Raw genomic sequence first — 14,700 nt, forward strand, 5'->3', positions numbered from 1 at the left:
AATCCCAGCTCCACCACTTATCAGCTGTGTGACTCTGGGCAAGTCACTTAACTTCTCCGGGCCTCAGTTACCTCATCTGTAAAATGGGAATTAAGACTGTGAGCCCCATGTGGTCCAACTTTATTACCTTGTAACTCCCCCGGCGCTTAGAACAGTGCTTGGCACATAGTAAGCGCTTAAATACCAAAATTATTATTATTATTATTATCCTAGGGGACCAACAGGGCAGCTGCTAGTTCCCCTTCCCCCTGGGCTCCAGCCCAATGGCACGAGACCCGGGGTGGGGGGACTTGGGGGGACGGGACTGACCCAGAAACAACAGGCAAATGCATGCTACACTTGGACCGTGGGCTACATATTTCATGGAAATATATGGGCTCAAGAAATGGAAATTTGCAGTAACCTGCCAAACCCAAAGCGTGTCACTGGGTAGATCCTACACCGCTCCCTTGTCCTGGAGCCATCCATTTCCCCTCCCTATTCCTAGAGACACAGGCCCATTGCCAAGCCAAGTGTCTAAAACAAAAATACCAGACATAAAGACACTCGGTACCCCATTGCTTCCACTTGGAACCGAACAGCTAAGAAACAAACTGTACAATATAAAACTAACCCGGTGCCTGTCACATGGGTGCCACGCCGACAGTACAGACTCATTGTAGCTACTCAAAAAGAAGCTGCTGTCTGTAACCCATATGTGACCAATTAAAGTTCTTAGAAAGATCATTCGTAGAAGGAAGTTGAAGGTGATGGGAACACTCTGACAGAGCGGTTCAGGATAGGAGCAAGAAAACTGCCCACCAGGCCAAAAAAAAAAAGCAATCACCTTTTATATCTGAGAGGGATATGTGATCATTAAAACATTTTTCCAGATAAGAGTTAAATCCCTGTAGTAAATTAATTATTTCACAAGACATATACGGTGTTCTCTTTGGAGTTTACTTTTTTCTCCTGAGAATAGCTCCTTTCAGAATTATGTTCTTGACTAGGAATCTATTACATAAACCACTTTTTCCTCCAAAGAGATCCTTAATCATTTGCAGACAATGTGTCCTCCATTCAAAAATGCAAGATGCTGTGTTGGGTATCGCAGACTAGGCTTCTCCTCAGGCCACCACAAGATTTTCTCACAGGGCCAAGTTGGCTCCAATATCATCCCGGGAAGTCCCGGTCTGAATGTTTGCGAGGGAGTGGAGGAGAAGAAGGGTTTTGGAACAGCACTGAAGTTCCATTACTTCCATCCAACGCTCTCCCACTTGGCAAGGGGTTGCTCATGGAAAGGCATGGCATGGAGCAGCCCTCATGGGCATCAGCCCATAAGGATTTTCCCAGCTTCCCAATCTGGGCCAGAATTTAATGGTGTTTTATAAATAGTGCAATACTGCTTGCTTTTCTCTCTCTCTCTCTCTCTCTCTCTCTCTCTCTCTCTCTCTCTATTACATATATAACATATAAATAGATGCTGTTTATATATATGTAGATAGATAGTATGATCAGACACACACACAGTACCATCTTTCATTCAGGAGTTAAACGTCTTTAATCTGCACCATCCATCTAACAACCCCACTCAGCTCTGCTATCCCATGTGTTTCAGTACCCATTTTGGGTAAAATGTGGTCAGGAGTTGGACAATGTCCACCCAACAGTGTGAACTAGTGGGGAGACAGCACAGTGTGGCATCAGAAGAAATGGTTGGCGCACACAAGCACCCACGGTGCTTTTTCCAATATCACGGCACCGGACACGCAATCAGCATCAGGCCCTGGAAATGCTCCTCCTCGGCTTTTCCTTATTGAGCGGTTTTGCAGGATCACTGCTCTGCATCATATGAGAACTGACACCATCTTCAACAGACATGCTGAGAGCAATGACTTTATTTTAACAATAATTATAAAGTGTTGAACACTGGGAACTCTGATACGAGGAGATGGAGTTCACCTAGAGACAGTCGCTGCCTTAAGGGTTACATCCTGCGTCTGAAAATATTAACAAGAAAATTCACTAAATTACAAAATGAATACAGCTCAACTATTTAATTCCCGATCCTTGTGGAAATCATTTAGGTGTCTGAAAGGGAATAAAGAGAAGGAGAGAGCAGAGGAGATAGGCTGGGAGTTGGGGGAACTGTAACCAAAGGGAAAAAACTCAGCTAAGAACTAGAAAGAAGCAATCACATAGCTAATGAGTGTGAAAGACTTTGGTCAAAGTGGCACCCGCACCTGATCAGGGCTTTATAGTTCCACAGTCAACCTTGAAGCCTGGGAATTAACCCAAAATGGAGCACCCCAATGGCAGAATGCTGAGACCCTGGGCTGGGCACTGAACAAACTATTTGTCCATTCATTAGCTGGGGAGTTAAAAAAGTCATTCATTCAGTTAATCATATTTATTGAGCGTTTACTGTGTGCAAAGCACTGTACTACGCACTAGGTAGAGCAGACTGTAAGCTTGTTACGGGCAGGGAACGTATCTGCTAATTCTGACATTTCCAGCCTGGAGAGTCTCCAGGTGCTTCCCTTTCCTTTTTTAAAATAATAACGGATAAAAGCAATCTAACAACCTAAGATAACAGGTCTAGCTAGCTCACAGGGCCAAGCTCGCCATTTGATTTAGAAAAAACAGACCAAATGTGACCTCAGGTGCACACTTCAGTCCATCATGATTATTTAATCACGGAAGTTCTCATCTTTGGAGGGGAGAAGTACAAGGTGCAGCCCCGGGTTGGAAATCCAACACACTCAGACAATCAGGAGCAACTTTAAGGTCTTTCAGGTAATAAAACCGCTTGTGGGAGGTGAAGAAGGCCAGCCCTCTGACACTGTATTGTCTGAGAAGCCAGTCCCGGAGAGCATAATGGCACACGATCGACTGTTCTAAATGCGCCTCAAGGTTCCCCGCTTCGTGAGTCTGGTCCTACAATCCTCTCTCCTGCTTGAATCCGTTGCTCATGTCACCAGGGCTGCAAAAGGGGAAGTGAGATGGGAAGGGGACCATTGAGTTGGGCTCCAGCCAGGGAACAGGGCCCAGTACTTCATCCCCTGGGGGGTGGGGAGGTGGCTTTGTCAGGCCAGAGGTGAGCAGTGACACTGGAATCGCCTGAAACTGCTTCCAAGTGAGGAGTCCTTGAGGCTCCCTCTTCTGAGAGGGCCCCGCCCCTCTGATTCCCCGCATCCCAACACGTCCACACTTGGCCGGGGCACCAAAGTGCAAGGATACAGTCACCACCACCACCACCCAATCTTCCTTCTGCTTGGACACTGCCCAACCAAGGGGCTACAGGGGCCTGCCCACCGCTAGACTCCTCCGGCCTCCCCCCGGCCCACCCGCGAAACAGCCATTTGACTCTATTGGCCACAAGCCACACAACAGATGTCTGAAGATGGCAGCTTACAACAGCAATAGACCCCGCCTTGGCCGAGACCGTGAATACTTCCGTCTCTCAGCCCTACTATCAGAAGGAGTGGGATGATCAAAACACTAAACGCCTGAATTCTTCCCTTTCTCAAAGAAGCTGAAAGTCCTTGAGTTCTCTAATGAGAAACACTTTTCAGACCGAAAACAACGTCTTCAATTATATTTGAACTCTATAGTTCTCTGTTTGCCTTAGGAGCATTATGAATTGCTGGGTAAAGGACATTAATTAGATGGTTTTTCTGGGGTGGTGAATTCCATCTCTTCCGATTCCAAAAGGACTCATGGGAAGCTTATGAAGCAGGGCAGCTTGATCTTGAGTGGGAGGTTGAAGGGGCATGAGCCCACCCAAAGAAGACAGACTGACTGTAAGCCCACTGTGGGGTAGGGACCGTCTCTACGTGCTGCCAACTTGTGCTTCCCAAGCGCTTAGTACAGTGCTCTGCACACAGTAAGCACTCAATAAATACGATTGATTGATTGTAGACTCAAGACTGTAAGGTCTTTCTGGACAGGCAGCATGTTTACCAATTTCCAAGCATGTAGTTCAGTGCTCTGCACACAGTAGGTGCTCAATAAATACGATTAATTGATTGAAGACTAGGCTAAATCAAAAGACATTTGCTGTACTGGCTAGAGTTGGGTAATGCCTCACGCTTGTCTCTCTCACCATTATCCTCCTGCTGCCCAAAACAGCATGAGGAACAATGTGGCCTATTGGAAAGAGCATGGGACCAGGAGTCACAGGACTTGAGTTTTAATCCCAGCTCCACCACTTGCCTGCTGTGTGACGCTGGGCAAGTCGCTTAACTTCTCTGGGCCTCATTTTCCTCAACTGGAAAATGGGGATTCAATACCTTTTCTCTCTCCTACTTAGACTGTGAGCCCCATGTGGGATAGGAACACTGTCTGACCTGATTAACTTGTTTCTTTCCCAGGGCTAAAGACACACAGGTAAGCACTCAAGTGTCAAAATCATAATTGCCATCTCTTCCAGGAAGCCTTCCCTGACTCATCTCCCCATGCTATGTCCCAGCATGCTGCCATTTCAACACTTCTGCATCACCTATGCGATTGAGTACTCATCCCTTGAGTACTTGGGCACTCACCCTGCCCCTTCCCCACCAAAGCATTTAGGGATTATTTCTACTGACTCTGTCTGTCCACCCCTAAGGGCTTAGTACAGTGCTCTACACAGAGTAAGCACTCAGTATATGCTATTGGTTTATGAATAATAATTGGTGATCCCATTGTGACAGACCTGGAATGCAGGAGTCGAATCTACTTGCAGACCAAAGGGATTAACTGCCCAAAACTCGCAAGCAGCATAGCTTTTCTAGAAGGGTTTTTACAAACACTCCACGCCACTCACCCTTTCTATGTAGCTGCTTTCCAAACTGTTCATTTATTCTTACAGTCCACCACTTGCTAAAGAGCCTTTTAAAGATAAAGATCTTAGGCTATTAGTTTCTAAGTAGGTTACTCTAGGTCACTAATTTTGTAAGGTTTAAAATTAGGAAGGCCTCCCTGCCGTCAGTTTATTAGGGAATGTGAGAAAATGATTATTCTAACAAAAGGGAGTGCAAGTCTGCTGGCCTACCTGGCAATCACTAAATTATAAAATATGTTGAAAATTCAAACATGAGTTTTCCTGTTTAAAACAAACAAAAAAAAACCCCCACGGATCCAGAACCTACCAGTCATTGATCACCTCTAAACCAGGCTTACACATCCAAATATACCACACTGTTAAAAGCTACATGTTCTCTGTATTTTGAGACATTTTGTTTTGGCCCTTTTTTTTTTTTTTAAGTTTCCCTATAATCTTACCATCTTCTAATTGTCTTCTGTTGCTCCCATGAAGTCACTAATTCACAGAGCCAACAAGGAGACATGGGGATAATTGTTCCCGTGGGGAATTACTCAAGTTTCCCTTCTCCTCTCCCCCGCGTACCACCCTCTGGACATTTCAATTGGCAATCAGCGGTGCCTCCCGGGGAGGCTGCGTAAGGAGAAGAAACCCAGGTCAGTCATCCCCTTGAGCTCCCAGTTAACCAACTGGTAACAAAAAAAGTATTGGTGAGAGAGCAGGTGGAAATCACTGCCCGACATGGGGGTTTTGGATTGCCTGGGGACTTTCTTTACCTATGCTTTGTCTCACATGAGCCAACTGAATGGTTAGCACGGAACTGCTGGACTTAGTAGGGGGAAAAATGAACTCGGAATATTAGTGTTGAAAAATGGATCTAGCAACTCAGTGCCAACCAATGTAGGCTAGGGGAAAGAACCTGGGACCGTGAGTCAAGAGACCCAGATTCTAGTCCCAGCTTTGTCAATGGCATGATGGTATGTGACCTCGGGCAAGTCATTTAACCTCCCATCAACTGTAAAAATGGAGATAAGATACTTGACCTCCCTCCCTCTTAGACTCTAAACCCAATGTTTACATAGTGCTTAGCTGACCGGAAACACTTAATATTATCATCATCACCATCATTACTACTGAATTAGACTCCAGCAGAAGGAAACCTAAGGAAAGTTATCATGAGAACAAAAGTGACCTGAACTCTGCCCCTCTGCCCCTTGGCTTTGCTGAAGTCAGTCTACGACACTAATCATCATCATCATCATCATCAATCGTATTTATTAAGCGCTTACTATGTGCAGAGCACTGTACTAAGCACTTGGGAAGTACAAATTGGCAACATATAGAGACAGTCCCTACCCAACAGTGGGCTCACAGTCTAAAAGGGGGAGACAGAGAACAAACCAAACATACTAACAAAATAAAATAAATAGAATAGATATGTACAAATAATCCTGAATGCACCAGCCCAACCTACTAGAGAACCCAGGGACAGCGTACTCCTGACGTCGCTATTACTTACCCTTCTTCCTCCACCACGGTCCTTCCGGGACGGAGTACGACAGATCCTTAAATTCGATGTTCACTGCCGCCCTCCGGGGCAACGAGGAGAAACGCTGAGCTTCCGTCAGACTGTTGTCCACCTTTTTCAAGTGTCCATTCAGCAGATGGGTCTCCGCGTTCTCGGTGCCATTGGAGACCACCTCGTCCACTGAGACGCACACTGACTTGGGCTCAGTCATGGTGGTGGAGGAATTGATGGCATTCTAGGAAGAGGAAACAAAGACAGGCGGTTAAACGCATCGACTAAATTGGTCACGTGGTCTCCCTGGCTTCTCAATCAGGAGCGGGGCCTGGTGGAAAGAGCACAGGATTGGAAGTCGGAAGAACCGGGCTCTAGCCCCAGCTCTGCCACTTGCCTATTGTGTGACCGTGGGCAAATCACTTCAATTATCTGGGCCTACATAACCTCCTCTGTAAAATGGGGATTAAATACCTGCTCTCCCTCCCTCTTCAATCAATCAATGGTATTTATTGAGCCCTTACTGTGTGCAAAGCACTGCACTAAGTGTTTGGGAGAGTACCAAACAATAGAATTGGCATACATGTTCCCAACCCGCAATGAGTTTACAGTTGAGAGGGCACAGTCCCCTTCAGACTATGAGCCCTGCATGGAATAGGGACTGCCTGATCTGACTGTACTGTATGTTGATGATGGTATTTATTAAGCACTTACTATGTGCCAAGCACTGTTCTAAGCCCTGGGGTAGATACAAGGTACTCAGGTTATCCTACGTGGGGCTCACAGTCTTAATCCCCATTTACAGATGCGGTAACTGAGACACAGAGAAGTTAAGTGACTTGCCCAACGTTACAAAGCAGACAAGGGCGGAGCTGGGATTAGAACCCACGATCTCTGACTCCCAAGCCCGGACTCTTTCCACTGAGACATTTTATCTACCCCAGCACTCGGCACATAGAAAATGCTTAACAACCTGATTAACTTGTATTTACCCCACTGCTTAGAAGAGTGTTTGGCACATAGTAGGTGCTTAGCAAGTACAATAATGATAACTTATTAACAAATACCCCAGTCAGAATTGTTATTAGTCACTGGTTTTCACGCCTTCCAGAGACTTGCCATGTGAATGGATTTTTACTCTCTGATTAACATTTTTTGGATGCAGACCTGGAAAAAAACACATGCAGGTTTTAAGGAAGAGAGTCAACTGCTCAGAGGATGCTGTAAGAGCACACCTTGAGCAGTTCACTCTCCAAAATTTAATTTGGAAAGATTTATATTTTCTTCCTAATTGGCATCTAGGTGATTTGGTTGCCCTTCACATGGAATCAGTCATAACAAGAGAAGCAGCGCGGCCCTCTAGATTGCAAGCTTGTAGTGGCCAGGAATGTGTCCGTTTATCGTTATATTGTACTCTCCCAAGCGCTTACTACAGTGCTCTGCACACTGTAAGTTCTCGATACATAAAATTGACTTAACGGCTCTGAGCCTCAATTTCCTCATCTGTAAAATGGGGATTCAATACCCGTTCTCTTTCCCTCAGCCTGTGAGCCCCATGTGGGACAGGGACTGTGTCTAATCTGCTCTTATTGTAGCTACCCTAGTGCCTAGTGCAGTAATTGGTACAGAGAAAGCATTAAAAATACCACAAATATCATTATCGAATGTCTCATTCTGAGATTAACTTTGTGATATACCCGCCCATTGGTGGTGGTTTTGCAGTACTTGAAGTGCTAAGGATTAAGATGCAAGGAAAAGTCACTTTCTAAAGACCAATTCAGAGAACCTCTGGCATCTCAAAAGGCCAGAGAGGAGACCAGAGCTGGGCATATATTGTACTACTCCATATTTACAATACTCATATGACTAACAAGAATTGTCAAGTAGAGGCAGCTGCTAGATCTCCAGAAGAATGTAGGGGTAATAAAGCTTTTCCATTCTGCCAGAGGAAGCCTTCCTGTTCCATGAGATTTTCCTACCTAGCGCTAACACGTACCATAAAAAACCCTGTGTCCAGAGAAAATTGTGTTTTTGTAATCCCAAGAGAAAAAACTTTATGAAAAGGGACTGTATAGTGCCAGAGTCCTGACCCTGCAACATTTTAGCTAGCTAACTAAATGAATAATTAAAAAAAAAACCGTTTAGGATAAAACATGGCTTTAATCCGTAAATACAGTCTATCTCTAAGAACCAAAGGCAGGGGAAAATACGGCAAACAAAGCATGGCTTCTGCCAGGTCCAAAGCAATTGAAGTGTTTTAGGCACTCAACCAAAAGCCTGACTGATTGATCCTGAATTACAATAAGATCACTGGCAAGGGCTGCAGGACCATCAGGCGGTCTTGGACTTCCATTGGATCACACCTACACAATTTCCCTGGATCAAGGGAAGCCCTTAAGACCTACAGTGCCCAAACCCAGGGAGGAGTGAAGTAAGCAAGAGCTTTCAGGAAGCACTCAAAATCATACCCATCTATCCGCCAAGTCAGCAGATGCACCAGGGGTTTTGTTGAGGCTTTAAGTAGCTGATGGTTACTACTGTAATGAATTCATAAAGATGCATCATCTCTTTTCAAAGAAATCTCCACGAACAGAATCACCCCTGGAAATTCACTTACGTAGGAGATTTAGAGGTTGTTGGCAACTATTTCTGTGCCATGGATAGCGCGGGAAAGTTTGCTCTTTTCGACCCTTGCTGGGAGAGGATCCATTTAAAGAAGATTATCCAAAGCATTATTTAGAACTATGTCATCAAAGAACATATTCTCACCCCCACAAGGCAATCAATGATGGACTCTCCCATCAGGAATGATTGACGAGCCTCGGTCTTCAGACTACAGGGTTGAGAACTTCTTTCCACGGGACTAACGGTCAGACTGACCCCAAAACAAATCTCCGCCCCCACAAAAAAATGCAGTCAAGGATGGCAGTTTTGCTGACAGGCAGACTGCACACTGCCCAGGCTTTTTAATCAGAATTGTGGGTGACTTCACCTGAATTACAGAAGTCAAGAAAATAGATATAGAATAAGCTATAGCACAGTATTCTGCCACTCAAATCCAGACCAAATTTCTGGGAGAATGTTCTTAGCAAAACGTTCTTTTTTACCCCCTTACCTCCTTTACATCTTACCTCCTTCCCTTCCCCACAGCACCTGTATATATGTATATGTTTGTACATATTTATTACTCTATTTATTTATTTTACTTGTACATATCTATTCTATTTATTTTATTTTGTTAGTATGTTTGGTTTTGTTCTCTGTCTCCCCCTTTTAGACTGTGAGCCCACTGTTGCGTAGGGACTGTCGCTATATGTTGCCAACATGTACTTCCCAAGCGCTTAGTACAGTGCTCTGCACACAGTAAGCGCTCAATAAATACAATTGATTGATTGATTGATTCTTAAGGGCACTGGCCCTTTCTCCCATCTCCTAAGCTCATTAAGGACACCCAGTTTTTAAAAGTTGATCCTACTGCTGTCCTCTGGTGTATGTTCCCTCCATTTCACTCATGTGAGCTAAAAAAAAAAAGGGTGGGAGCAATGATAATTCAATTCTTTTGTAGTATGACTGAGGGTGACCAAAATTGGTCCAACTCCTGCCTGCTTATTTAAAATGAAATTTCTTTGGGTACCAAGCAAAATTTGGGGGGAAATTAGGATACCTGGCTAACTAGCAAAGATGTTTTAACACTTCAACAAACAATCCACTCCCACCTACTTACTGCCTCAATGGGGAAACATTAGGCGAGAGGGTGGGGCAGTTGAGTGAGGTACTTTTGAACCTCTTCTCTTTGGGAAGTAAAAAAAAAAACCATTTTGTAGCATTACGCTAGAAACAAGTCAAGGAGAAGGCAGAACAAAGAAGGTACTAGAGCAAAGTGGCCAGGAACTTCCTCCCCTGACAACCCATTCGAAAAAGTTCTCTGCAGCATGACAGACGATAATAATTATTATTACGGTACTTGTTATGCCAATCATTGCACTAAGCAATTAGGTTGTACACAGTCTAACGACTCTCTCTCCCCCCAGTCTACAATCTCTCTTCTCTATACTAGGTCAGAACTTCTTCATACAACTGAGTTCATTAGCCACTAGCCAGCTCTGGATTGCTAATCTTGCATACTTTTGCTCACATCTCCTTGGCCCTGGCTCTAGATTTGGTGTATGCCTTACACAAGCACTTTTAGGGCCGAAGCAGAAAAAGGCAGGTTGAGACAGTAGTTCTAAAAATGAGATCTCACCATCATTACCTACCCCCCTGTCACCAACCAGGGCCACAAGCATCAACGGGGAATTTCAGAATGAGGATCACTGTCCAAAAATACCCCAAAACAACCACATTTTTCACTGAAAGAAAAAAAAAAGGCCCCATATACTTAGTTTCTCTATTGAGAGCAAAACATCTCAGTTGCGTGAAAACAGCGTAATCATAAAATCCCCTACATCTAAATAAAATATGAATTCTACGTTTTCATGGCTACAGGCTACTTTCACAGCTGTCCCAGGATTCCAGCAGAACAATTTAGGAATCCAGGACAGTGTGTCATATAAGATAAACAAGTACTGATAAGCTCATTAATGGCAATCCTGAGACCATCATCCAGCTAAAAACCATTTCCTCCGGCATTGCTAAAAAATTTTCTGACTTCCTCATAACACCAGTACAATAAATGCTTGATAGCCTTACTCCCAAGGAGTAATGCTGCCCTAAAATCCTTCCATCCTAACGTCTTTACATCCTACCTATCTAAAAATTGTCATCTGCTCAATTCTGTCAGCTTTATACAAAACCATTGTAAAATGTGCTAGCAAGGTGAGTACACCTATCTCCACGTAATATACAGCTCCCCGATAAACCTATTGGAAATCATAGGATGCAGATCAATCAATCAATCAATCGTATTTATTGAGCGTTTACTTTGTGCAGAGCACTGTACTAAGCGCTTGGGAAGTACAAGTTGGCAACATATAGAGACAGTCCCTACCCAACAGTGGGCTCACAGTCTAGAAGGGGGAGACAGAGAACCAAACCAAACATATTAACAAAATAAAATAAATAGAATAGATATGTACAAGCAAAACAGAGTAATAAATATGCACAAACATATATACATATAAACAGGAGCCCCTTCCTTCCTCTTCCCCTCGTCCCCCTCTCCATCCCCCCCATCTTACCTCCTTCCCTTCCCCACAGCACCTGTACATATGTATATATGTTTGTACATATTTATTACTCTATTTATTTTACTTGTACCTATCTATTCTATTTATTTTATTTTGTTAGTATGTTTGGTTTTGTTCTCTGTCTCCCCCTTCTAGACTGTGAGCCCACTGTTGGGTAGGGACTGTCTCTATATGTTGCCAGCTTGTACTTCCCAAGCGCTTACTACAGTGCTCTGCACACAGTAAGCACTCAATAAATACGATTGATTGATTGATTGTTGGGTAGGGACTGTCTCTATATGTTGCCAGCTTGTGCTTCCCAAGCGCTTAGTACAGTGCTCTGCACACAGTAAGCGCTCAATAAATACGATTGATTGATTGATTGTTGGGTAGGGACTGTCTCTATATGTTGCCAGCTTGTACTTCCCAAGCGCTTAGTACAGTGCTCTGCACACAGTAAGCGCTCAATAAATATGATTGACTGATTGATTGTTGGGTAGGGACCGTCTCTATGTGTTGCCAGCTTGTACTTCCCAAGCGCTTAGTACAGTGCTCTGCACACAGTAAGCGCTCAATAAAAACGACTGATTGATTGATTATTGGGTAGGGACTGTCTCTATATGTTGCCAGCTTGTATTTCCCAAGCACTTAGTACAGTGCTCTGCACACAGTAAAAGCTCAACAAATACGATTGATTGATTGATTGCCAGCTTGTACTTCCCAAGCGCTTAGTACAGTGCTCTGCACACAGTAAGCGCTCAATAAATACGATTGATTGATTGATTGAAGGGAAGGAGGTAAGGGGTGGGGATGGAGAGGGGGATGCAGATGTGCCAAACTGAGCATGCCCAGGGAACGGTCTATTTTTTTTTTTTTAATGTGCTCAAAGCAAGAGGTAACTGTCGGTCAAATCCTGCTGAGAGCAGCTGACTTCAAACACAGGATGCTATAAATGAATAATAATAAAAAAAAAGGAGCATCATGTGCACCGTTTGCCAACCATCCTGTATCTCTGAAGCATCTTGCCACACCGATTAGACGAATTTCTGCCCGGCCCCAAAAAGCCAGGCTGGAGGCGACTGCAATGTTGATGTGGCGGGCATCATAATGGAGATTTCTCCTTGAAATCTCCAGGCTAAGCCCATCTAAAGAATAACCGCCCGGCGGGAGCGGTCGAGAGGAAGGGAGAAGAAAGGAGGGGAGGTGCCGGGAAACCCCAAATCATCAATCGTATTTATTGAGCGCTTACTATGTGCACAGCACTGTACTAAGCGCTTGGGAAGCACAAATTGGCAACATATAGAGCCGGTCCCTACCCAACAGTGAGCTCACAGTCTAAAAGGGGGAGACAGAGAACGAAACCAAACATACTAGCAAAATAAAATAAATTTATTTTATTTTAGACTGGGAGCCCACTGTTGGGTAGGGCCTGTCTCTCTATGTTGCCAATTTGTACTTCCCAAGCGCTTAGTACAGTGCTCTGCACATAGTAAGCGCTCAATAAATACGATTGATGATGATAAAATGAATAGATATGTGCAAGTAAAATAAATAGAGTAATAAATATGTACAAACATATATACAGGTGCTGTGGGGAAGGGATGGAGGGAAGATGGGGGGGATGGAGAGGGGCAAAGGGGGAGAGAGAGAGAACAAAACCAAACATACTAACAAAATAAAATAAATTTATTTTATTTTAGACTGGGAGCCCACTGTTGGGTAGGGCCTGTCTCTATACGTTGCCAATTTGTACTTCCCAAGCGCTTAGTACAGTGCTCTGCACATAGTAAGCGCTCAATACATACGATTGACGATGATAAAATAAATAGAATAGATATGTACAATCAATCAATCAATCAAATTTATTGAGCGCTTACTATGTGCAGAGCACTGTACTAAGCGCTTGGGAAGTACAAACTGGCAACACATAGAGACAGTCCCTACCCAACAGTGGGCTCACAGTCTAAAAGGGGGAGACAGGGAACAAAACCAAACATACTAACAAAATAAAATACATTTATTTTCTTTTAGACTGGGAGCCCACTGTTGGGTAGGGCCTAACAAAAGAAAATAGATAGAATAGATATGTACAAGTAAAATAAATAAATAAATAGAGTAATAAATATGTACAAACATATATACAGGTGCTGCGGGGAAGGGAAGGAGGTAAGATGGGGGGATGGAGGGGGGAGGAGGGGGAGAGGGAGAGCCCCCAAATGGGGGTCCTGCTGGAGTCCCCTGCCCCCTGGTCTCCTTTGTGGGCAGAGGGGGCACCCAGGGGGTTGGAAAACCTGCACACAGGGCACCTGAGGGGCAGGGCAGGAGAAGGGGAGCTGCGGACCCTCCCTGGGTTGTGTGGGTTGGAGTGTGCGTGTGTTTGTCGGAGTGTGTGAGTGTGTGTGTGTGTGTGTGTGTGTGTGTGTACGCGCGGGACACTTACCAAGGCGGTGCCGACGGAGAAAGCTGCCATCAGCCATGCCATGCCCCGGCGGGCAGGAAGACAGGAGGGCACAGGCCGGGCGGCGCTCCGCCAGGCACACTCCTCTCCGGCGGAGGCGGAGGCGGTGGGAGCGAGCGGGGAGGAGCCAGGGACCGAGGGGCGGGATCGGAGAGCGACCTGCTGAATAATAAGGATGGCGTTTGTTAATCAATCAACCCATCAATCGGATTTATTGAGCGCCGACTGGGTGCGGAGCACTGTGCTAAAGCGCTTGGGAAGTCCAGGTTGGCCACAGATGGAGACGGTCCCCACCCAACAGCGGGCTCGCGGCCTAGAAGGGGGAGACAGAGAACCAAACCAAACATGTTAACAAAATAAAATAAATAGGATCGTAATCAATCAATCAGTCGTATTTATTGAGCGCTGACTGGGTGCGGAGCACTGCGCTAAAGCGCTTGGGAAGGACAAGTTGGCAACGGATAGAGACGGTCCCTACCCAACAGTGGGCTCACAGTCTAGAAGGCGGAGACAGAGAACAAAAGAAAACATATTAACAAAATAAAATAAATAGGATAGTAATCAATCAATCAATCGTATTTATTGAGCGCTGACTGGGTGCAGAGCACTGCGCTAAAGCGCTTGGGAAGGACAAGTTGGCAACGGATAGAGACGGTCCCTACCCAACAGTGGGCTCACAGTCTAAAAAGGGGAGACAGAGAACAAAACCAAACATGTTAACAAAATAAAATAAATAGGATAGTAATCAATCAATCAATCGTATTTATTGAGCGCT

At 44.8% G+C, this 14,700-nt stretch overlaps 1 protein-coding gene across 2 annotated transcripts in view; it reads right to left on the minus strand.

The window, feature by feature from the left end:
* The window catches only part of ABCG1 (ATP binding cassette subfamily G member 1), an 83,832-nt gene extending 69,848 nt beyond the window's left edge, over positions 1-13,984 (minus strand). For both annotated transcript variants that reach the window (XM_038760047.1, XM_038760046.1), the window contains exons 1-2: positions 13,908-13,984; positions 6,303-6,546 (exon numbers count right to left, since the gene is read on the minus strand). In XM_038760047.1, the coding sequence (XP_038615975.1) occupies positions 6,303-6,546; positions 13,908-13,949 (286 nt within the window). In that variant the 5' untranslated portion in view covers positions 13,950-13,984. The remainder of the gene's footprint in view (positions 1-6,302; positions 6,547-13,907) is intronic.
* Positions 13,985-14,700: the final 716 nt, after the last annotated feature.

This window comes from Tachyglossus aculeatus, chromosome 18 (genome assembly GCF_015852505.1).
Source record: "Tachyglossus aculeatus isolate mTacAcu1 chromosome 18, mTacAcu1.pri, whole genome shotgun sequence".
NCBI classification, from domain to species: Eukaryota; Metazoa; Chordata; class Mammalia; order Monotremata; family Tachyglossidae; genus Tachyglossus; species Tachyglossus aculeatus.